The 24,639-nt window shown below is 51.4% G+C and overlaps 1 protein-coding gene across 3 annotated transcripts; it reads right to left on the bottom strand.

Moving 5' to 3' along the window:
* Window positions 1-1,102: 1,102 nt before the first annotated feature.
* WIPI1 (WD repeat domain, phosphoinositide interacting 1) lies at window positions 1,103-24,531 on the bottom strand. 3 transcript variants are annotated; one of them, XM_077474722.1, is made up of 13 exons: window positions 24,398-24,531; window positions 23,723-23,805; window positions 21,585-21,754; window positions 21,410-21,506; window positions 18,391-18,488; window positions 16,108-16,200; window positions 15,967-16,037; window positions 13,603-13,710; window positions 2,943-3,104; window positions 2,761-2,868; window positions 2,427-2,548; window positions 2,238-2,338; window positions 1,103-1,330 (listed from the first exon to the last, which is right to left on the bottom strand). In XM_077474722.1, exons 1-13 carry the CDS (start codon window positions 24,445-24,447, stop codon window positions 1,280-1,282), a joined length of 1,314 nt encoding a protein of 437 aa, XP_077330848.1. In that variant the 5' UTR covers window positions 24,448-24,531; the 3' UTR covers window positions 1,103-1,279. The 3 variants fall into 3 exon arrangements, with proteins under 3 accessions (XP_077330848.1, XP_077330850.1, XP_077330849.1); XM_077474724.1 differs by lacking the exon at window positions 24,398-24,531 and adding an exon at window positions 24,303-24,321; XM_077474723.1 differs by lacking the exon at window positions 24,398-24,531 and adding an exon at window positions 24,002-24,032.
* Between the last annotated feature and the right edge of the window lie 108 nt (window positions 24,532-24,639).

The raw sequence follows: 24,639 nt of genomic DNA, 5'->3' as shown, positions 1-24,639 counted from the left end.
AACAGAGGGCAACATTCCAGACAACACAAGAAGTGTTTGTGGAGTGGGAACTGGGGATACCCGGTACAGCGAGACTGAACCCCCGTCTCTAGGGTTCTGACCCGTTGCAGCAGAGGGTCAGAACAAACCGGTCTGCTGTGGGTATCAATGGGGTCAGGTGGCCCAATATCTCTGTAGGTGGATGGAGACCAACAGAGTAGGATGCCAAGTGTCACTAGTACTTCTGAGCAGAAGGTTCTTCCTCAATGCTGAATGGTGTGACTCTGAGGCAGAGCATGTCGCTCCCAATCACTCAGCATTAACCCCTTCTGCTTTAAACCTTCAAGTGTGTGGGATTGGAAAAATAGTGCCCAACAAGCCCAGTGCTTGGTCCAAATAGCCTACTCCCAAAGTCTTCAGAGACAAGGTCACACTTGGGGCTATGCCATGCTTCTGGACCTCTGCGGCTAAACACCACTGTACACTGAGGTCTGGACAGCACCACGATGCAGAACCTAGTACCCGGAGGTCATGTTCTAGATCAGTGATGGCGAACCTTGGCACCCCAGATGTTTTGGAACTACATTTCCCATGATGCTCATGCACTCTGCAGTGTAGTTGAGCATCATGGGAAATGTAGTTCCAAAACATCTGGGGTGCCAAGGTTTGCCATCACTGTTCTAGACTATCCCCACAATCGCCCAGTCCTCCTGAGGGGTCCAGATATGGCCTCCAAAATCATTACTGCAGATACATCAATCTGGACAGCTGTACCAAGGAAGAGCAGCTCAGCAGCAGGCATCTATCCCCCCCCCCCCAAAAAACAGGGGAATGTTGGGAGTAGGAGGAGTTATTTTGATTACCAGTGTCCAATCCCTCTGAAGGTAGCTGTGTACGTAGCGGTGTACCCAACAGACTTCATGTGTTCCTCAATAAACAAGAAAACACTACTTTGGGTAGATATTACTGGATGTGGGAGGGGCAGAGACACAAACTATTACTGAATGTGGGAGGGGCAGAGACACAAACTATCACTACATGTGACGGATATAGATAGAAACCTGCAATGTTTGAGTGGAGCATTCCTTCCGGAGCCGTTCTAGGAGACGCAGTCACAGAGCCGTACATTGCAGAGTATTTATTATAGAAGATTATCATATTAATAGGTTGTCTATATGAACATTTGTACAATACAAAGCATAAATTAGACGTCTGGCTATATAATGAATATCTTACAATAGTAAACATCCTCCATATTAGTCTCACTCCCACACCTGCGACTCGGCGGGTCCTTGTCTGGTCACGGCACGGCGTCTCTCTCTGACCTCTGACCTCTGCGACACAAACTTATCTACCAAAACCAAAACAAAACCATCTTATTCTCCCGAGTGCGGGGGGAGGGGGAGGGGCTATAGATACAAGACAACATGGCAGGGTGAGCGCAGGACAGCTCACCTGGAAGACAAGGATGGGGATGACATGTAACATGTGTGATAACACTGGCATTGGACATGGAAGGGGAAGGCACACACATACCATGGTGGTGTAAATACAGGCAGTGGGCAGGTTTATCTAACATCTAAGGGGGCAGAATTATTCGCCTCGATTTGTACTGGTCTCAAACCCCCCCCCTCCAAATACATAGATCCCGACCACATCCACACCTCTAGTAGGGAGCAGTGGATGACAGCAGAGCTCGCCGCTCCTTCTGAGATAAGCCTATGACCTCAGAGGTCACAGCCTTCTCTGGGATAAGCCTATGACCTCAGAGGTCACAGCCTTCTCTGGGATGAGCCTATGACCTCATATACTGCACTCTCAATGTCCATTGACCATGTGACAGCAGTCACCTGGCCACCAGGAGACACCTAAGACTGGAAAGAAGAGAAAGGAGGCTGGTTATGGACAGAAGGAGTAAGGGAACTAATACAAGGCGGCGGGGGGGGGGCAAGGGAACTAATACAAGGCGGCGGGGGGTAAGGGAACTAATACAAGGCGGCGGGGGGGTAAGGGAACTAATACAAGGTGGGGGGTAAGGGAACTAACACAAGGGGGGGGTAAGGGAACTAACACAAGGGGGGGGTAGCACCCAGCATTGGCTGTATATGACAGAACAGATATATCTGTAGACTGTTCTTGTTCTATGGCAGATTGCAAGGCACCTCCAGCACAGTTCTTGGTGTGTAAAGTGCATGATGCGGTCCAGGGTGAGCAAGCCTTCCCCCCCCCAAGTTCTCTCAGGGACCCTGAATGCTCACAGGAGGAAATTCTCTCTCATCGTCCAGCTGAACCGGTCCAACTGCAAACTCGTGTTCTGGAAGAAGCTCCCCGCGCAGCGCCCCTCCATCTTCTGAGTAACCTGAGATTGGTGCAAGCAAATGTAAAATGTCAAATCTATGAACCCCTAACCCACATCCCCCAGCTTAGCCTTCAGGGGGTGCTCTCACCTGTAACAGCGGATGAGGAGGGTACATTACTTGGCCTGGCTACTGTCGCGGCATAAGACGTTGGCGCTGAACTCTCTGCTGATCCATCTCCACCTTTATCTGACTTGCTGCAATCCAAGAGGCTGCGGAGAGACACCAGAAGAGGACCACTTGTCCTGGTCACAATACCTCCCACAGCCCCAGTATAATCCTCCCCACCACCAGTATGATCCTCCTCCATATGGTTCCCGTCACCAGTCCAGGCCCTAGTATGGTTCCCGTCACCAGTCCAGTATGGTCCAAGTCACCAGTCTCGGCCCCAGTCATACTTCTCCACTATTCCCATACTAGTCACCTGTGTTTCTGGATCAGGACACACTCGCCCCCATCCTGCGGGTCCACATTGTAGATGTAGAGATGGCCACTGGATGAGGCAACCAGGAGTCGGGGAAGTTTCTGAATTCTAGAAGCAGACAGGACAATTTAATGATTTTTGGCCAATCAGAGTGATATGCGGAGTGTCATAGATGTACTTACGTCACCAAAGTGCATGTGTTCTTGTGCCCGGAGAAGGGGAGACGCACGGTGGCGAATGCCCGGTCCTGGTTCATCATGTCTGACACCTGAGCTGGGAGGTAGTTTGATGCAGCCGTAAACATCTTCCCCATGTAGCCACTCCAGGAAGATGCTTCCTCCAATCTGGGGAGTTTATTAGAGATGAAAACCAATCAGAACTTAAGTTATCGTCCAGAAACCTGATTGGAGGGGGGCGTGGCTAGCAGGGTGCTCTTGCTGCATTACTGTGGGGTCAGATTTTTTCTACCAGCTCAATCCATTTCCTGCAGCATGCTGTCTAACCAATCGCTGTGCTTTGTGGAGGCGGAGCAGTGTGACATCACAGGGCTATACAGAAGAGACTTGGGAAGTTCCAGATGTAGAAAGTCTATCCTGCAACGGTCACAACGGTACCAAAATCTGCAAGAATATTCAAAGAGCCGGTGTCCCATCCACAAATTAATCCAGCCAATCACAACTTCAGGGGTATAAGGTGGGGGTGGGGCATTAGCCAATAGACAAGGCCCATTATTATTATTATTATTATTATTATTATTAATAATGGCTGCATGTGAAGCAATGAGCCTGTCAGGTCCGAATTGTTTACAAGAGATGGAAGGTTCCAGACACCTTCGTAATACTACGTATGAAAGGAATGGTAGGCGTGTATGATGAGATCTACACAGCCAATGGGGAGGGGTGGGAGGGATGGGAGTCTTTGTAAGGCAGGTCCTTAGTGATATGAGGCTCCTGCAGGCCTTCAACATTTCACCACAAACACTAGATAACCTCAGGGCCTTCACAAAAGGTCCCTAGTCATATCTATAGAAAACACCAAAAGCTTGTAATGCTAGGCTATGGACTCAACCAGATCTGGAGAAGGTCTCCTATCCAAAAATGTATAGTCGAAGCCCGAGGCCAACTAGAATCTTCAGGGCCCCGACATCTTCAGGGCACGCAACATCACAGATCACAGCGGCTCTTTACCATGTGATCAGCTGATCACATGTAAACGGACTCGTCGTTATGCCAGCAATATGGTCAGTAGATTGTTTACACTGATCATCAGTGCCACTCAGCAATTCCTTCTCAGCAGGACTCTGAGCTGACAGCGTCTCTCTCATATAGCCCAGAGCCTGTACTGACCCCTCCCTCTTACATCATTCCGCTACTGGGCTTCACACGTCCTGCAGTGCACACAGGAGGAGGAGAAGAGGCAGATCAGCTCTCTCCTCTCCCATCTGTGCCATGGTGCAGACACAGGAGGAGAGGGGCAGGAGGAGAATGGGCAGATCAGCTCTCTCCTCTCCCATCTGTACCACGGTGCAGACATAGGAGGAGAGGGGCAGGAGGAGAATGGGCAGATCAGCTCTCTCCTCTCCCATCTGTACCACGGTGCAGACACAAGAGAAGAGGGGCAAGAGGAGAAAGGGGAGATCAGCTCTCTCCTCTCCCATCTGTACCACTATGCAGACACAAGAGAAGAGGGGCAGATCGGCTCTCTCCTCTCACATCTGTGCCATGGTCCAGACACAGGAGGAGAAGGGGCAGATCGTCTCTCTTCTCTCACAACTGTGCCACGGTGAACACACAGGAGAAGAAGGGGCAGATCAGCTCTCTCCTCTCCCATCCCAAACCCCAAGAACCAGGCAATGGTCTTGGAGTCCACCAGGAGTAGAACTGCTTTATTTGAGAAACACACTGAATTTATACAGAAAGCCCATCAGATAATGGGAGTCGCCCTTATCTCAGACAAAGGCCACATTCCACAGTATAGCTAATCCTATTATCATAACAATTACCACCTTAGGCAGTCCAGCTCCCCTCATAGGACTAACTTATGCATAAGAAGCCAAAAGCAATTAGTGACCAGCTCTGTCTGGATAACTTAACACACTAAAACACAGAGAGTTCTCCAGATAATGGTTCTCCCGCAGCCCAAAGTCAGTGACAATACTGCCCCCCCGTTCCATAGTCCGGCAGACCTGGGTAGATCCAATACGGGTCAGCTTGGGGATGTCTGGGACCTATAGTAAAATCAAAATTCAGTTTGCCGGGAAAGTCCATCTACGTTGCCATTTGTCGGCCCAGCCTGTACTGCACAGTAAAGCTGTAGGGCCAGACTCCATCTCAATAATCCGTTGCCCCCAGATACTTGATTTAACCACTAGAGATTCGCGCTATAGCCAAATTATGGCTTCAGCGCGGACCTCCTTTGCCGGGACTACGTCTATTGATGTCGTCCCGTGCACGAGCGGCCTGCGCGCCCCCTGTGATCAGCGAGTCTATGAGACTCGCTTGATCACGGATCGAAGCAAGGGGTCGATCCTGACCCCTTACCACGTGATCAGCTGTCAGCCAATGACAGATGATCATGTGATACAATGGAGCCGGTAATCGGCTACTTTTCCTCCTCGCGCTGACAGCGCGAGGAGAAAAAGAAAGAGCCGATCACCTGCGGCCGTGATCGGGACATCAGTCCCGATCACAGCCAGCTTACCAGTGCCCACCTGCCCCCTGCCAGTGCCACCTCAGTAAATAAAAAGTGCCCCCCATCAGTGCCCACACATCAGTGCCCACAGTGCCACCCATCAGTGCCCACAATCTGCCTCAACAACGTTGCTGCACCCTAGTGCCACATATCCGTGCCCATCGGTGTCATCTACCAGTGCCCAGTAGTGCCACCTATCAGTGCCCATCAGTCCCATCTATCAGTGGTACCTATCAGTGCCCCTTAGTGCCACCCATCCGTGTCATCTTATCTGTGCCCATTTTTGCCCATCAGTGCCGCCTTATCTGTGCCCATCAGTACTGCCTTATCTGTGCCACCTTATCTGTGCCTATTAGTGCCCACCAGTGCAGCCCATCAGTGCCCACCAGTGCAGCCCATCAGTGCCCGCCAGTGCCGCCTAATCAGCGCACTTCAATGAAGGAGAAAAATTACCTGTTTGCAAAATTTTATAACAAACTATTAAACATGATTTTTTTTTTTTTTTTGCATCTTTTTTTGTTTGTTTAGCAAAAAATAAAACTCCCAGCTGTAATTAAATACCACCAAAAGAAAGCTCTATTTGTGGGAAAAAAATGATAAAAATTTCATTTGGGTACAGTGTTGTATGACCGTGCAATTGTCATTCAAAGTGCATCAGCGCTGAAAGCTGAAAATTGGTCTGGGCAGGAGGGGGGTTTAAGTGCCCAGTAAGCAAGTGGTTAACCAGATCAAAGGGTTGTGGTCAGTGAGCACCATGAAGGATCGTCCATAGAAATACGACTGAAGTTTTTTCAAGGCCCACACCAGTGCCAAACATTCTTTTTCTATGGGTGCATACCCCACCTCCCTGGGTAGTAGCTTGCAACTGATGTAGGCAACAGGGTGCTCACTGTCATCGGCTCCCACTTGGCTTAGCACTGCTCCCAAAGAGAGAAGCATGTGTATGTGCACAAGAACATTTGTTTGGGTCAGGAGCAGCCAAAACTGGGGCAGAAACCAAAGCATTTTCACACTCCAGGGACCACAGGACCTGGCAGGGAAGATTCTTTCTCGTAAAGTCAGTCAGGGGTTTATCCATCGTGCTATAGTCGGGAACAAACCTCCTGTAGTATCCTGCAGTGCCTAGGAATGCCAAGACCTGGGTTTTTGTCTGGGGGGTGGGCCATTTGGCAACGGCCTCTACTTTAGCTGGTTCAGGATGCTGTTTTTCACGGCCTACCCGATGCCCAAGGTACTGAACCTCGGACATCCCTATGCTACATTTATCTGGCTTTAATGTTAGTCCCGCAGCCCTGCTGCAGTCTAACACAGTACCCAGGTGGAGTAGATGTTCCTCCCAGGTATCGCTATAGATTGTAATGTCATACAGGTATGCACAGGCATAATCCTGGAGGCCATCGAGGTGTTGATCTGCCTTACTCTGGAATGTCGCCGGAGCATTTTTCATCCTAAAAGGCATGACCTTAGACTGGTACAAGCCAAAGGGGGGTGATGAATGCAGACTTCGGAACAGATTCCAGGTCCAGAGGAATCTGCCAGTACCGTTTGCATAGGTCAAGGGTAGTTGGGAAATTACCTTGGGCGATGCGGTCTAACAGACTCGGGCATGGGGTAGGAGTTAGTCGGTGGTAATCTACACAGAAGCGGGTAGTAACATCCTGCTTTGGCACTAACACTACTGGGGATGCGCAGGGGCTGTTTGAGGGCTCGATGACGCCTAAATCAAGCATGTCTTGTGTCTCCTGCCTCATACCCTCTCTCACTGACTTAGGTACCGGGTAAGCCGACTGTCCAATAGGTGGCTGCCCAGGGTTTCCACTAAGTGCACTGTCATAGTAGTCTATCCAGGCTTGGTGGAAAACATGTTCTAACGTTGCCTAAGGACCAGCATGGCTTGGTCCTGCTGCTCCGGCCCTAGCTGCCCATCTAACCTCACTGTCTCTACACCTGCTCTGTCCCCATCTCTCACTGGTAGCTCTGGCAGGGGAAGGTTCTCTAAATCTTCCCTGGCTGGAGCACATATGGCAGCTATCTCCTATGGACTCTCTTGGTACGCTTTGAGCATGTTTACATGGAAGGTCCACCAGACTCTTTTATCTGAGCACTTAGCTACCAGGTAGGTAGTGTCACATATTTATTGCACTACCTTGTAGGGTCCCTGCCTGTAATTTGTCAGACTTGGTAGGTTTGAGGGAAAGAACTTTCTGCTCTACACCCAAGGTGCGATTCCGCGCGGTAAGATCATACCACCGCTTCTGTACGGTCAGAAGGTTCTCCTGTACAGTGTCCATGAGTTCCTTCAGCCGGTCCCTGGGTGCTAGTACGTACCCTACCACTGGAGGCCTCTTCAGCCCCTTCACCTCCTTCCCAATGGGCTCCAAGTAGATCTAGTGGCCCCCTCACCCGTTTCCCATACAATAACTGAAATGGGGAGAACCCAATCCTGGTGGGAAGTTTGAATGTCCGCAGTAATTGCTTCAGCGTTCCATTGAACCACTCACATAGACTGTAATCTGGGGGTGGTAGGGAGAGCTGTGTGTATAGGCTTTCTTCCACAGAGCTTCCACAACTGTCGGGTCAGGTCTGCAGTAAACTAAGCCCCGTGGTCTAAAATAATCTCCCGAGGGAAACCCACCCTGGCAAATATCAGGAGCAAGGCCTCCACTACAGTCTCTGCAAGGATGTTTGTCAGAGGAACTGCCTCCAGGGAATGAGTAGCATAATCTACCACCGTCAAGATATATCTCTTCCCAGAGGGACTGGGCCGGGGTAACGGTCCTACCAGATCTACAGCTATCCGGCTAAAGGGCTCAGCTATGATTGGTAAGGGGTACAAAGGAGCTTTAGATTGGTCGCCCCTTCTTTCCCACATGCTGACAAGTATCACAGGTATGACCATACTGTCTAATATCCCCGGCCAGAAGAATAGCCAAGTCAAACGATAAATGGTTTTAATCACTCCAAAGTGACCAGCTAGGGGAAATGTCATGGCCGATGCCAAGCAGGTCGCCTCAATATTTCCGCAGCACGACTAGCTGTCGCTTGGGCACTGGATGAGTTCCCTTCAGTCCCCTGATAAAGTAATTCCCGATCCCACTCTATCCGTTACCTTTCTAATCCCCCGGGGTCCATCCCTGCCCTCTCCTGGTAACTAGCCAGTGTTGGGTCAGATAGTAGTTCCTGGGTGAAGTCAGCTGGGGTAGTCCAGCAAAGGGTGGTACAGTCTGGTCGGGGTTAGCGAAGTTAGTGACTCCTCCGCTTGCGGCTGGGTGGTCACAGGAAAAACTTCTGGGGATAAATCCACATGGAAAAATGAAGAAAGAAGTCCCAAATCATTTCCAAGTATAACATCTGTGGGTATATCTCTTATAACTCCAACTTCCATGTCTCTATATCCCAAGCCCCAATCCATATACACTTGGGCGGTAGGGATGCGTAAAACTTTTCCTCCAGCCACTTGCACAGCTATGGACCTCCTGGTTTTCTAGGTTCAATGTAACCATCCTGGGTTGCACCAAGGTAATAGTAGTTCCACTATCCCCGAGTCCATGGGCGGGTCGCCCATTCACCCATACGGCCTGTCGTTGATGCCTGCAGTTGTCATCGGCAGCAGCTTGTATTGGGTTTGCCTCATGGAAGTAGCCCAAAATTCCTCTTCTCCCCAGCCGGTTGGGGTAGATGGTGAGGCAGCCTCCAGGCAATGAGTGGCTGCTCAGGCTGGGCCAGGGGCAGCACAGTTCCATGAAGTGACGACATTCCAAGGACAGTTAACTTGTAGGTGTCTCTTTTGATTACACCCATAGCAGTGAGGCCCTGTCTTTATAGCCTGTCGGGCCATTACAGGGAGCTGGGCGGATGACTGGATATGGACAGGTGCTGGTGGTGGTCTGGAGAAGCTGTGAGGCTCTGGTTGGTGAGATCTCCAGGTATTCATATAGCTTTGTCTACCATCAAAAGTTTTTGGTCTTGGACCCGCTTGTGCACTTCAATAGGGGATTGGTTGTAAAACTTCCAGTAGGATCAGTTGGGAGCATCCGCTAATGTAGTCGCTTGACAGCCAGAGAACCATGCATCTAGCGATCGGGATATCTGATGAACCTGTTTCATATAGGTCTGGCCCTCTTCCCATCATAGGCTGCAAAATTTAGCAGGATGAGCTTTGGGAGGGATTTCGTATCTTGCCAGCAGCCGCTCCTTAACTTGTAGTCTTTTTTGTCTTCCTCAGGTATGGCTTCAAAAGCATCCAGTGCTCGACCTGACAGTTTGCTGATGAGGATGGTGTTTTGTTTTGTCGATTCCCTGGAGATCCCACTGGGTCTCTAAGACATGAAGGTACCAGTCAATTTCATCCACCCTATCCTGGAAGGGTTGGAAAGCTACATAGGGAAGTTTCTTGCGGCTACCCCATTCTGCAGCTGCAGTACCCCCGATCTCCTTCTGACACTCAAGCATTTTCAGATGGGTCATGTCTGCAATAATCTGACTGATCCCCTCTTGGGGGGGGGCATAGCTGGCCCTCTGCTTTGATCGCTGGTCTGGTCACTCTCCATCAAACCTGCAATTCAAATTTCCTTTGACTTGTTGCTGGTGCTCTGTCCCCTTGATCCCAGCAGATCATTGAGTGTGCTTCGCTTAAGGCTGGAGTAGCAAAGATCCATCCGTCAAGGTCCGTTGGTGGTTTGGATGTTCCAGGCACAAGAAAGCATCCCACCACTGCCAACCAAATGCAACGGACTCCGAGCAGCTGGGCCCCGCTGACAGTGGTGGAATGCCAGGGCCTGGTCCCAAGTGCTACCATTGTGATCCTGGTAGTTTTGCCACTAGCCAAAGCATTATCAATACACTTTAGTATACATAAAAAAAAAAAAAAAAATTGCAAACCTTTGGGTTTTAGAATTGTAGGTTTGTATGTTTTATGTACAATAAAGTGGATGCTTTGGCTATAAATTGTTGAGTCCATAAACAAGCGTTACAAGATTTGGTATTTTAGGCCGCCAACATTCCAGGAAAGAATGTGAAATACGGTTAGAAAAAGGAAGAAATAATAGAAAACCAAATCCAATGCATAGAAAGGAGGATAGGAGACATCCTAGAAGATGCATCACTGGAAGCCAGCGCGGCCACAACTACTACAGCCAGCTGATCTCCACCATCCCGGCTTGCTCTGGAATGCTGCAGCGCCATCTTTGGCCATCGGCAGGGAAATCCAGAAATACTGCCATTTTCACTTCATTCATTTGATGGTCCCCCCTCTCGGTCTCACCCCCTTCTCTCTCTCCTCTCTTGTTCTTTCTTTCCTATCTTTCTCGTTCTCTCGCTCTTGTTCGTGCTCTCTGTCCCTTCTCCCCCCCCCTTCTCTCTCTCTCCCCTCCTCTCGTTCTCTCTCCCCTCTCGTTCTCTCTCTCTCTCCCCCCCCCTTCTCTCCCTCTCCCCTCTCGTTCTCTCTCTCCCCCCTTCTCTCTCTCTCTCTCCCCTCCCTTCTCTCCCTCGTTCTTTCTCTCCCCCCTTCCCCCTCTCTCCGTCGTTCTGTCTCTCCCTATCTCTCTCCCCCCTTCCCCCTCTCTCCGTCGTTCTGTCTCTCCCTATTTCTCTCCCCCCTTCCCCCTCTCTCCGTCGTTCTGTCTCTCCCTATCTCTCTCCCCCCTTCCCCCTCTCTCCGTCGTTCTGTCTCTCCCTATTTCTCTCCCCCCTTCCCCCTCTCTCCGTCGTTCTGTCTCTCCCTATCTCTCTCCCCCCTTCCCCCTCTCTCCGTCGTTCTGTCTCTCCCTATCTCTCTCCCCCCTTCCCCCTCTCTCCGTCGTTCTGTCTCTCCCTATCTCTCTCCCCCCTTCCCCCTCTCTCCGTCGTTCTGTCTCTCCCTATCTCTCTCCCCCCTTCCCCCTCTCTCCGTCGTTCTGTCTCTCCCTATCTCTCTCCCCCCTTCCCCCTCTCTCCGTCGTTCTGTCTCTCCCTATCTCTCTCCCCCCTTCCCCCTCTCTCCGTCGTTCTGTCTCTCCCTATCTCTCTCCCCCCTTCCCCCTCTCTCCGTCGTTCTGTCTCTCCCTATCTCTCTCCCCCCTTCCCCCTCTCTCCGTCGTTCTGTCTCTCCCTATCTCTCTCCCCCCTTCCCCCTCTCTCCGTCGTTCTGTCTCTCCCTATCTCTCTCCCCCCTTCCCCCTCTCTCCGTCGTTCTGTCTCTCCCTATCTCTCTCCCCCCTTCCCCCTCTCTCCGTCGTTCTGTCTCTCCCTATCTCTCTCCCCCCTTCCCCCTCTCTCCGTCGTTCTGTCTCTCCCTATCTCTCTCCCCCCTTCCCCCTCTCTCCGTCGTTCTATCTCTCCTTTCTCTCTCTCCCCCCTTCCCCCTCTCTCCGTCATTCTGTCTCTCCTTTCTCTCTCTCCCCTCCCTTCTGTCTCTCCCTATCTCTCCCCCCTTCTCTCTGTCGTTCTGTCTCTCCCTTCTTTCTCTCTCCTCTCTTGTTCTCTCATTCTCTCTCTCTCTCTTGTTCTCTCATTCTCTCTCTCTCTCTTGTTCTCTCATTCTCTCTCTCTCTCTTGTTCTCTCATTCTCTCTCTCTCTCTTGTTCTCTCATTCTCTCTCTCTCTCTTGTTCTCTCATTCTCTCTCTCTCTCTTGTTCGCGCGCTCTCTCCCCCCCTTCTCTCTCTCTCTCTCCTCTCGTTCTCTCCCCCATCTCTCTCTCCTCCCTCTCTCCCTTCTCTGTCGTTCTGACTCTCCCTTCTCTCTCTGTCTCCCCCCCCTTTCCCTCTCTCTCCCCCCCTTCTCCCCCCTCTTCTCTTTCTCCCCCCCCCTCTTCTCTTTCTCTCTCCCCCTTCTCTCTGTCGCTCTGTCTCTCCCCCCTTCTCTCTCTCCCCTTCTCTCTCCCTTGTCTCTCCCTTGTCTCTCGTTTTTCCCCTCTCTCCCCTCCCCCTTCTCTCTCCATTTCTCCTTCTCTCTCTCCCCATTTTCTCTCTCATTCCCTCTCTCTCTTCCCTCCATTCTCTCTCTCTCATTCCCTCTCTCTCTTCCCCCCATTCTCTCTCTCATTCCCTCTCTCTCTTCCCCCCATTCTCTCTCTCTCATTCCCTCTCTCTCTTCCCCCCATTCCCTCTCTCTCCTCCCCCCTTCTCTCTCCATTTCTCCTTCTCTTGCGCATTCCCTCTCTCTCCTCCCCCTTCTCTCTCTCTCGTTCTCTCTCTAAGGCTGAGTGAAGAATACAATTCTCCATCTTTACAGTTCAGGAATGGAACCAGAAAGGCCGGTGGCAGTGGGCAGGAGGGGACCCGATGAGTCCACTCGACCACAAACTGCGCTGTCTGGATCTTTGCTGAAGGTGCTGAGCAGCTATTCTTCTACGAATTGCACTGGGCTCCACCCCTCCACTTTGTCTGGAACGCCCACAAATCGCACATTTTCCATATCATTTCATTTATTGGCTTGTAGATTGACATCTCTGGTGGTGTAAGCCACGCCCCTTTGTACAGGAGCTCATCCATCTTCCAACTCATCCACCCAACACTCTAGTGAGGAGATCTTCTCTGATCCTCTGCATATCATGGTGGAAGGAGGACAGGTCCTCTTTAACACTCTGCAATTGCATTTGTAGAAGCTGAAGGGAGGAATTGCCCTTTTTACAGCTGTGAGCACATCAGAAAGTGGGTTCAGCCTGTGCCTCTATGAGGGGAAAACATGGGGGAACACCATCAGTGACCTCCTCCCAAACATCAGAGACCCCCCCCTCCCCCAAGAGTATGCACTACAGGTGGGCATGTGGTGGGGGTCTGGTCCGGTGGCAGCCCCCACCTGGTCCTGTACCTGAAATTCCTCGTTAGCTCTAATCAGGCTGTGTCTCCTTCTGTCTGCCATGCTGAGGCTTGGCTAGAAGGAGGTGGGCAACTTCTTGGGCCTTGCAGTTTGCTCCAATCGACTCCTCCTTCACCCTCCTGGTCACACATGGTGGACTAGACCCGGAAAAAGACTTAATGTGCCTAATCCTGGCAAGAAGAGAAATGGCAGAGAGCACTATGGGATAGGAATGCAGGACCATAGAACAGGAGGCAGGCCACGCCCACCACTGTGACATCACAACCTGTTATCTCTGACACCAGCTGAATGCAGCATTGGTGATAGAGAACACGCCCAGGGTTGGGGGTTGGGTCGGGTGGCGGGTACTCACCGCTCCAGGGGAACCTCCAGGCGGAAGACGTGCACGGTCTCCGTGTTGCTGGACACGCACAGGAACTGGCAATCTGTGCTGAACACCAGAGAATTTATAGAGACGTACCTGGAAGACAATCACCAGCAATGACCAATCACAAGACTCCTTCCTAACAAAAACAGGAACGGCTATCCTATTGGCTTATTCTAAAAGCAGCAATCTGGAGAGGAATCTCAAAAAAGTACAGGGGGGGGGGCAGCAGAGGTATTCTAATGGGACAGTGTGGGCGAAATATACTAGAAAGGGTGGAGTAGTAGCAGAGTAGGCAGTGTATAGTAGAAGGGGAGGTGTAGTAGCAGTGTAAGCAGAGTATAGTAGAAGGGGTGGCATAGTAGCAGTGTAGGCGAAGTATAGTAGAAGGGGTGGACTAGTGGCAGAGTAGGCAGTGTATAGTAGAAGAGGTGGAGCAGTAGCAGTGTAGGCAGAGTATAGTAGAAGAGGTGGCGGGTAGCAGTGTAGGCAGAGTATAGTAGAAGGGGTGGAGTAGTAGCAGTGTAGGCGGAGTATAGTAGAAGAGGAGGAGCGGTGTATAGTAGAAGGGGTGGAGTAGTAGCAGTGTATGCAGAGAAAAGTAGAAGGGGTAGAGTAGTAGCAGTGTAGGTGGAGTATAGTAGAAGGGGTGGAGTAGTGGTGGTGTAGGCGGAGGATAGTAAAAGGGGTGGAGTAGTGGCGGTGTAGGCGGAGGATAGTAGAAGGGGTGGAGTAGTGGCAGTGTAGGGGGGAGTATAGAAGTGTAGGCGGAGTATAGTAGAAGGGGTGGAGTAGTAGCAGTGTAGGCGGAGTATAGTAGAAGGGGTGGAGTAGTAGCAGGGAAAGCGGAGTATAGCAGAAGGGGTGGAGAAGTAGCAGTGCAGACGGAGTATAGTAGAAGGGGTGGAGCGCTGCATAGTAGAAGGGGGTGGAGCAGTGGCAGTGTAGGCAGAGTATATTGGGGTGGAGTAGTAGCAGTGTAGGTGGAATAAAGTAGAAGGGGTGGAGTAGTAGCAGTGCAGGCGGAGTATAGTAGAAGGGGTGGAGTAGTGGCAGTGTAGGCGGAGTATAGTAGAAGGGGTGGAGTAGTGGCAGTGTAGGCGGAGTATAGTAGAAGGGGTGGAGTAGTAGCAGTGTAGGCGGAGTATAGTAGAAGGGGTGGAGTAGTAGCAGTGTAGGCGGAGTATAGTAGAAGGGGTGAAGCGGTGTATAGTAGAAGGGATGGAGCAGTGGCAGGGTAGGCGGAGTATAGTAGAAGGGGTGGAGTAGTAGTAGTGTAGGCGGAGTACATTAGAAGGGGTGGAGCAGTGGCAGCGTAGGCGGAGTACAGTAGAAGGGGTGGAGTAGTGGTAGTGTAGGCAGAGTACATTAGAAGGGGTGGAGCAGTGGCAGGGTAGGCGGAGTATAGTAGAAGGGGTGGAGTAGTAGTAGTGTAGGCGGAGTACATTAGAAGGGGTGGAGCAGTGACAGGGTAGGCGGAGTATAGTAGAAGGGGTGGAGCAGTAGCAGTGTAGGCAGAGTATAGTAGAAGGGGTGAAGCAGTAGCAGTGTAGGCGGAGTATAGTAGAAGGGGTGGAGTAGTAGTAGTGTAGGCGGAGTACATTAGAAGGGGTGGAGCAGTGGCAGCGTAGGCGGAGTACAGTAGAAGGGGTGGAGTAGTGGCAGCGTAGGCGGGGTATAGTAGAAGGGGTGGAGTAGTAGCAGCGTAGGCAGAGTATAGTAGAAGGGGTGGAGTAGTAGCTGTGTAGGCGGAGTATAACAGAAGGGGTGGAGCGGAGTATAGTAGAAGGGGTGGAGCAGTGGCAGCATAGGCGGAGTATAGTAGAAGGGGTGAAGCAGTGGCAGCATAGGCGGAGTATAGTAGAAGAGGTGGAGTAGTAGCAGCGTAGGCGGAGTATAGTACAAGGGGTGGAGTAGTGGCGCAGTGTAGGCGGAGTATAGTAGAAGGGGTGGAGTAGTGGCAGCGTAGGTGGAGTATAGTAGAAGGGGTGGAGTAGTGGCAGCGTAGGCGGAGTATAGTAGAAGGGGTGGAGTAGTAGCAGCTTAGGCGGAGTATAGTACAAGAGGTGGAGTAGTAGCAGGGTAGGCGGAGTATAGTAGAAGGGGTGGAGCGGTGTATAGTAGAAGGGGTGGAGCAGTGGCAGGGTATAGTAGAAGGGGTGGAGCAGTGGCAGGGTAGACGGAGTATAGTAGAAGGGGTGGAGCAGTGTATAGTAGAAGGGGTGGAGCAGTGGCAGGGTAGGCGGAGTATAGTAGAAGGGGTAGAGCAGTGGCAGGGTAGGCGGAGTATAGTAGAAGGGGTGGAGCAGTGGCAGGGTAGGCGGAGTATAGTAGAAGGGGTGGAGTTCTGACCTCTTCATTCCTCTGCGGAATTCATACAATCTCTGCCCCTCTGGGATGGAGAAGACACGGATCACCGTCCCCTGTAGGGAAGAGGCGGGTCAGTGCTGTCCGTTGTGGGTGGAGAAAGGATGCACAGAGCACTGGACTCACTTTTTCAGAGGCGCTGGCCAGTTTGGTCCCTGGAGGACTGAAGGCTATGGCAGCCAGGGGGCTGTCATGAGCTGGAATGGAGCATTCCGTTTTCTGCAGGAAAAGAAAGGAGAAGTTTAATAATAATAATTATATATATATATATATATATATATATATATATATATATATATATATATATATATATATATATATATATATATATATATATATAAAAAATCCCCCCTCTATGACCTCATCAGTGATATCATCATTAGGTGAAGGCGGAGACACTGAGGGGTGAAGTCACATTGAGCATTTCCTCAAAGGGGGGGAGGTGCTCTGAAGACTTAAGCTGCACACACTCGTAGATTTTAGAAGGAACTTTCTCAGGACATTTGGCCATCACGCTAGAAAAGGACCTTCCATCTACCCCACCAGTGACTGGCCATCACGCTAGAAGAGGACCTTCCATCTACCCCACCAGTGACTGGCCACCCCACTAGAAGAGGACCTTCCATCCACCCCACCAGTGACTGGCCATCCCGCTAGAAGAGGACCTTCCATCTACCCCACCAGTGACTGGCCATCCCGCTAGAAGAGGACCTTCCATCTACCCCACCAGTGACTGGCCATCACGCTAGAAAAGGACCTTCCATCTACCCCCACCAGTGACTGGCCATCACGCTAGAAGAGGACCTTCCATCCACCCCACCAGTGACTGGCCACCGCACTAGAAGAGGACCTTCCATCCACCCCACCAGTGACTGGCCATCCCGCTAGAAGAGGACCTTCCATCTACCCCACCAGTGACTGGCCATCACGCTAGAAAAGGACCTTCCATCTACCCCACCAGTGACTGGCCATCACGCTAGAAGAGGACCTTCCATCCACCCCACCAGTGACTGGCCACCGCACTAGAAGAGGACCTTCCATCCACCCCACCAGTGACTGGCCACCCCGCTAGAAGTGAACCTTCCATCCTCCCCACCAGTGACTGGCCATCACGCTAGAAGAGGACCTTCCATCCACCCCACCAGTGACTGGCCACCGCACTAGAAGAGGACCTTCCATCCACCCCACCAGTGACTGGCCACCCCGCTAGAAGTGAACCTTCCATCCTCCCCACCAGTGACTGGCCACCCCGCTAGAAGAGGACCTTCCATACACCCCACCAGTGACTGTCCACCCCACTAGAAGAGGACCTTCCATCCACCCCATCAGTGACTGGCCACCCCGCTAGAAGAGGACCTTCCATACACCCCACCAGTGACTGTCCACCCCACTAGAAGAGGACCTTCCATCTACCCCACCAGTGACTGGCCATCACGCTAGAAAAGGACCTTCCATCTACCCCACCAGTGACTGGCCATCACGCTAGAAGAGGACCTTCCATCCACCCCACCAGTGACTGGCCACCGCACTAGAAGAGGACCTTCCATCCACCCCACCAGTGACTGGCCACCCCGCTAGAAGTGAACCTTCCATCCTCCCCACCAGTGACTGGCCATCACGCTAGAAGAGGACCTTCCATCCACCCCACCAGTGACTGGCCACCGCACTAGAAGAGGACCTTCCATCCACCCCACCAGTGACTGGCCACCCCGCTAGAAGTGAACCTTCCATCCTCCCCACCAGTGACTGGCCACCGCACTAGAAGAGGACCTTCCATCCACCCCACCAGTGACTGGCCACCCCGCTAGAAGTGAACCTTCCATCCTCCCCACCAGTGACTGGCCACCCCGCTAGAAGAGGACCTTCCATACACCCCACCAGTGACTGTCCACCCCACTAGAAGAGGACCTTCCATCCACCCCATCAGTGACTGTCCACCCCGCTAGAAGAGGACCTTCCATCCACCCCACCAGTGACTGGCCACCCCGCTAGAAGTGAACCTTCCATCCTCCCCACCAGTGACTGGCCACCGCACTAGAAGAGGACCTTCCATCCACCCCACCAGTGACTGGCCACCCCGCTAGAAGTGAACCTTCCATCCTCCCCACCAGTGACTGGCCACCCCGCTAGAAGAGGACCTTCCATACACCCCACCAGTGACTGTCCACCCCACTAGAAGAGGACCTTCCATCCACCCCATCAGTGACTGTCCACCCCGCTAGAAGAGGACCTTCCATCCACCCCACCAGTGATTAGAAAATTGAAATAAATTGAAGGGAAGATTCTATCAATGTAAGGCCAGCTATGCAAGTTTCATCCATACAGAACCATCTCCGCTGGCCGCCTCCCCATTAGATTGTAAGCTCCACAGGACAAGACTTCAAGCACCGGGAAGGTCACAGGACTCACCAGCATGTTGGCGTCATACACAACGATCTCCCCCGTGGAGGAGCTGCCAGGGTATGCCAGGAAAGAGTTGGAATGGTTTATAGAAAGAGCGCAGAGACCTGCAAAGTGGAGAGAGCTCATCAGTCACAGCGCCACCCTGCTGGAGAACACAAGAATAACAGACCTGACTTCTGCCTGTCTGTGGGGATCCCACTCATCATTCTCTTCTCATCCACAGGGCCAATTGCACAGCACATCCCCCAAAAGTCTACACCCTGCCACCTACAGGGCGGGGGGCACTCACAGACCATGGGGGTTTTACAGATCATGGGGGGTTATACAGGACGGGGGGGGGGGGGGCGTCACAGACCATGGGTGTTATATAGGACACAGGGGGGGGGGCGCATCACAGATCACGGGGGTTATACAGGACAGGGGGCGGGGGTCACAGACCATGGGGCTATACATGACACAAGGGGGCATCACAGACCATGGGGGCTATACATGACACACACGGGGGGGAGGGGGTTGTTGTCACAGACCATGGGGGTTACACAGGCACGGGGGGCGTCACAGACCATGGGTGTTATATAGGGCATGGGGGGGTGGGTGCATCACAGATCATGGGGGTTATACAGGACGGGGGGGGGGGCGGGGTCACAGACCATGGGGCTATACATGACACAAGGGGGCATCACAGACCATGGGGGTTATACAGGACAGGGGGGGGCGTCACAGACCATGGGGGCTATACAGGACACGGGGGGGGGGGTGTCAGACTATGGGGGCTATAGAGGACGGGGGGGCGTTACAGACCATGGGGCTATAAATGCTTCTATCATATTTGAAAGGTAACACCCCAGGACCTAAAATATCATCCAAGGTGACCCGTTCACCTCACTGTGTGGAAGTATAAGCTGTCAGCAATACGTCTGTCATGGTGGCACCACGGATACCCCAAGAGCCTGTACACCACCCCTCATTGAAAGGCTAAGTATCACAAACAATTAGAATAGTTCAAAGAAGGTTAAGAGACACCAGAACTCCCCTGGAACTGTCTCCATAGTGGGGTCTGAAAGGGGGGGGGGAGGAGTACATCGGTACCAATGTCCATCAAGGTTATGGACAACCTTGAGGAGTGAACGGTCCAATCACAGTGCAGTTAGAGGAATGGTCTTCTTAGGAGGCCTATACTGACTGCAAATGACAGAAACCCAACAAAGGCAGGGACAAGGGTTACAATATCCTATCAGATATGGGTCTTCCCCATACAGAACCTACAGACCTCATACCAGTGTGACAGGAGAACCAGGAGATCCAAGGCTGGTGTCCAGGCTGGGAGATTTGCTTTCTGTGCAGGGTAGTGAGCCTGTTTGAGTCACTGAGGGGTTAACAAGCTCAGCTGAAATGGGTCTAGTACTTGGGGCTCTATAAATCTCCCAGGCTGCTTAGGGAAGGTGCTCCACCCTGGAACTAGATCTCTGTGTGTGGTGAGGACAAGGCTGTGCAACAAAAGACTTGTCTTCAGTCTGGTGCCTGGACAGCATAGGCTACACCAGGACAAGTAGGTAGGTCCCGTGTTTATTTGTGGTCTTGTTTTATCTTTTGTGGTTTGGACACCTTCACTTGGTGAAACACAAGTGTATTTACAAAGTCTGTTCACCAAGATCCCGATATTTTGCTGTGCCCATTTCACTTTGCTGTGACTTATCCAAGGAGTCACCCACAACCCACTTCTGAGGGAAGTCCTCACACTGGCTACGCAGGAAGTCATGGAAGAGGAGAACATTGGGGTGCCACATAGACACCATCCAATATACAAGACAGAAACTGGCCTCAAGGTTACAAGACACGGTTTCACAGGTCCTTCCACAGAAGCCCTGAACCTTTGGAGGAACAGGCGCCTGCACCACAGAAGGGTTTTTACATTTAATGCAGAAAATTTAGAGAATGCAGTAAAAGGTAAACAAACACTCTTAAGCCTTTAGAACCACTTTAACTGGCTGCCATGAAAGAGGTGAACACTATGCCATAGGATGGACAACACCACCACATGTCCTGCCAAGGGCTTATAGTGTAACCCAGCTACACCCCCAACCCAAGGGCCACCACACAGTACAAGACCTGCCATCTGCACCCCAAGCTGAGGGCCGCACAGTAAAAGACATGCTATCTACACAGGTCTACACCCCAACCCGGAGGGCCAGCACACAATACAAGACATGCCATCTACACAGGTCTACACCCCAACCCGAGGGCCAGCCCACAGAACAAGACATGCCATCTACACCCCAACCCAAGGGCCAGCACACAGTACAAGACATGCCATCTGCACCCCAACCTGAGGGCCACACAGTACAAGACATGCCATCAACACAGTTCTACACCCCAACCCAAGGGCCAGCACACAGTACAAGACATGCCATCTACACAAGTCTGCACCCCAACCCAAGGGCCAGCACACAGTACAAGACCTGCCATCTGCACCCCAACCTGAGGGCCACACAGTACAAGACATGCCATCTACACCCCAACCCGTGGGCTAGCACAAGACATGCCATCTACACAGGTCTACACCCCAACCCGAGGGCCAGCACACATTACAAGACATGCCATCTACACACATCTACACCCCAACCCAGGGACCAGGTAAATTGTAAAGGTTGGAGATGTTGAATCCTCATCTGTAGATGAAGACGGTTTATTCGGCACAGGGGATCGTAGTGCCAACATGACTGAGGAGCTCTGTGTACTCCTGAGTCTGGTAGTCCCACCATTCTACAGACCCTAAGGGGCTCATGTACAAAGCTGTCATATGGCTGCACAGCGATGAACGAACTTTACAAATGAATGACAGACCAGTATAAGGAATTCCTGGAGGAAAGCCTGGTCATGTGATCAAAATGACATGTTCCGCTCTCCTCCAATCAGAGCCCCGTAGGGTTTGCCCTGCTACCCTGGCATCCTGATTGTTATGAGTGAGGTGGGGTGCAGTGTGCACAGCGATTAATGGAACCCCAATACAAAGTGCGCAGCTTACCGGATCCATTCCGCGGAGTGTCCAGCAGCGTTTTTAGCAGTTTCATGTCTTTAATGTTATGGATGTAGATGGCCTCCTCCAGACACACCACCAGCCTCTGCAACAGAAGGGAAATGTGCAATCAGTGAGCCCCAACCCTTGTAGAGTGCAGTCACAAGATGACGCCAGCACATACCTGTCGGTTCAGCCTGATGGAGAGGATGTTGGAGGAGTAATTGTAGTTGCAGATTTCTGTACCTTTTTTAAAATGAAAAACATTCATTTGCCGTGGCTTGGAGTGACTGACGACAACCACCAGACTGCTGGAAAAAAGCCTTTCCACGATGTACACATCTGGGAGATCGGCTGGAAGCAAGGAACAGAATAATGAGAATACCAAACCTGGACCTTCTCCACACAACAATGGAGCCAACGTAGGAGACCATCTTCAATGGAGGAGTCCTGCTACAGACACAGTCCAGCCAATCATACATTTCACCACAGACACAGAACAAGATATATAGAATATATCCTCTCAACCAGCATCTACTCGTCGGAGGCCCCCATCCCTGCCAACGGCCGGCCCTCGTCGGAGGCCCCCATCCCTGCCAACGGCCGGCCCTCTGGAGTTCCAAGGAGCCAGGGAAGGTGGTACTTCCCCTACCTAGCACCTACAATTTCTCCACGGCTTCAGGGAGCTGGGGCGATTGGCCCCTCTGCCCAGCAGCAGACCGAGCCCCAGACTGGTAAAGACCACCCAGCTGAAGCACCAGCAGCCAGACAGTCAATGACCTCTGCCCCACATTTACTGAGGTCAACTATTCCTTGCAGGCATGAATGGAGATCATGTGGACTATGCGGGTTCACACTGCCCGACTAACGCATGTCCATACCAGGTGGGGGTGGGGGGCTTGGTTAGTCTACTTTTGGATGAGGGAGAAATGCAACAGACCTAGCCTGGACAGGAGCTTTTGGATGAGATTGCAGAGTGGCCTTTTGCTTACTGACTATGGGCCCTGGCATTTGAGGCGCCTCTATTTTTTGGAAGGTGGGGGGGGGGGGGGGCCTTGGAGTGGTCTTGGTTCGGGATCAAGTTCATGTCTCTATCACCACCCCCCCCCCCCCCCAAAAAAAAAGCATGGGTCCTTTGTGCCATAACCAGCAATGACTGCGAGACAGCCCAAACCAACCTGCTATAATCTGCTTATGAACCACTTCCATACCGGGCCTATTCTGACACTTCACGCCTACATGTAAAAATCTTTTCTACAAAATTACTCAGGAACCCCCCCATCATTATGTGTTTAACTGCGGTTGTTGCAACTCTTTGTCACACAGTATTTGCGCAGCAATTTTTCGAATGTTTTTTTTTGGAGGGGAGGAAAAACATTTCATGAATAAAAAAAAAAAAAACTGTAAAGTTGACCCAATATTTTTGTATAATGTGAAAGATGATGTTACACCAACTAAATAGATACCAAACATGTCACACTTTATAATTGCGCACATTTGTGGAATGCAGCCAAACTTCGGTACTTAAAAACCTCCATAGGCGACAATTTTCAATTTATTTTTAGTTACCAGTTTAGAGTTGAAGGTCTAGGGCTAGAATTATTGCTCTCACTCCAGCAAACGTGGTGATACCTCACATGTGTGGTTTGACCATTTTTTTTAACATGTGTGGGAGCAACTTACGCATGCGTTCGCTTCTGTGGGAGCTCGGAGGCGCTTTAAAAAAAATGTATTCTTTAATAAAAAAATATATATATATAAAAAAAATGTGTGTGTATATATATATATATATATATATAATTTTTTTTTTTTTTTTTACACTTTCTTTTTAAGAAAATGTTTTGATCACATTTATTCCTAGTAGGGTCCTTTCACACAGGGTGGATCAGTGCTGATCCGTCCCGTGGATATCCGCTTGCTCAGCGGGGATAGCCGGAGCGATCTCCGCTGAGCAGGAAGATGACTGGTCGGTATCTGCACACTGCGCAGGGACGGACCTGTCACAGCGCAGCTCTCCCCTATGGGAAATCGGGTGACGACGGACCGCAGTGTCCATCGTCACCCGATCCGCAGACTGATGGAAAAATAGCTTTTTCCTCCGTCACACTTTTTCGGAGCGGGTCGGATGTCAGCGGACATGTCACCGCTATGGAGCATCCGTTCAGGTCCGCCTGAAAAACTGACAGGCGGACCTGAATGGATCGTCCGTGTGAAAGGGGCCTTACAAGGAATGTAAACATCCCCTGTAATAGGGCGTGACGGGTCCTCTTTATGGAGGGATGTCACGTGGACCAATAATGATGGAAGACTGAGAGCCCTTACAGCTTTCATGGACGAGATCCAGGTGATCCACAGAACTGAGAGAAAAAAGCCGATAACCTGTCCTTATCCCAATGGCCAATGACCTAAAAAGAAAAGATGGCAGAGTATAAGTGGGTGTAGTAATGGTATTTCTCTCCCCCCCCCCCCCCCCCCCATATGTATAGTGTAGAAATGTTATAACCCTCCCCCCCCCATGTATACAATGGTACATCCCTCCCCCATGTATAGTGTAGTAATGGTATATCCCCACGCGCTCTGTGTAGGTGGTATGCTCCGTACGTGCAGTCCTGGTTGTAGGACAGGCAGGTGCTCCTCATGTATACACAATGGTATATTCCCCCCCCCCCCCCCCCCATGTATAATTTATATATTCCTCCTCCCCCCCCCTCTATGTATATAATGGTACTATAACCCCACACACTCTGTAGGCGGTATGCGCAGTCCTAGTTGTAGGAGGAATATGACAATCACTCAAGCGGAGTGTAGGGACGTTTTGTTACACCACCCCCCCCCCCCCCCCCCCCATGTAAATAATGGTATATCCCTCCTCCCCTCATGTATATAGTGGTATGCTCCGTATGTGCAGTCCTGGTTGTAGGACAGACAGCCCCCCATGTAGTGTATATAGTGGTATGTTCCTCCCCCCCGCTCTATATATAATGGTAGGTCCCGTACGTGCAGTCCTGGTTGTAGGACAGACAGGCTCCCCCCGGCTCGGTCTCCATTCTTCTCTCTTCACACCGGCTTCCTCCACATCCGGAATAAACATCATCTGATCGCCGGATCCGCCCCTTCCAGGGCAGCCAGCCAATAACAGCTACTATCATTCTTTTTTACATAGACGATCTCCGCCCCTCCCACAGCTGTTTGTACACTGATTGGAGGGCGGAACTCCGGCCTGACAGCTGATTGGCGCT

This window comes from Lithobates pipiens, unplaced genomic scaffold (genome assembly GCF_037356315.1).
Source record: "Lithobates pipiens isolate NorthernLeopardFrog02 unplaced genomic scaffold, aLitPip1_a1.2 Scaffold_124, whole genome shotgun sequence".
Taxonomy (NCBI): Eukaryota; Metazoa; Chordata; class Amphibia; order Anura; family Ranidae; genus Lithobates; species Lithobates pipiens.
The sequence above is the reverse complement of the archived record's forward strand: the minus strand, read 5'-3'. Positions and strand labels throughout refer to the sequence as shown.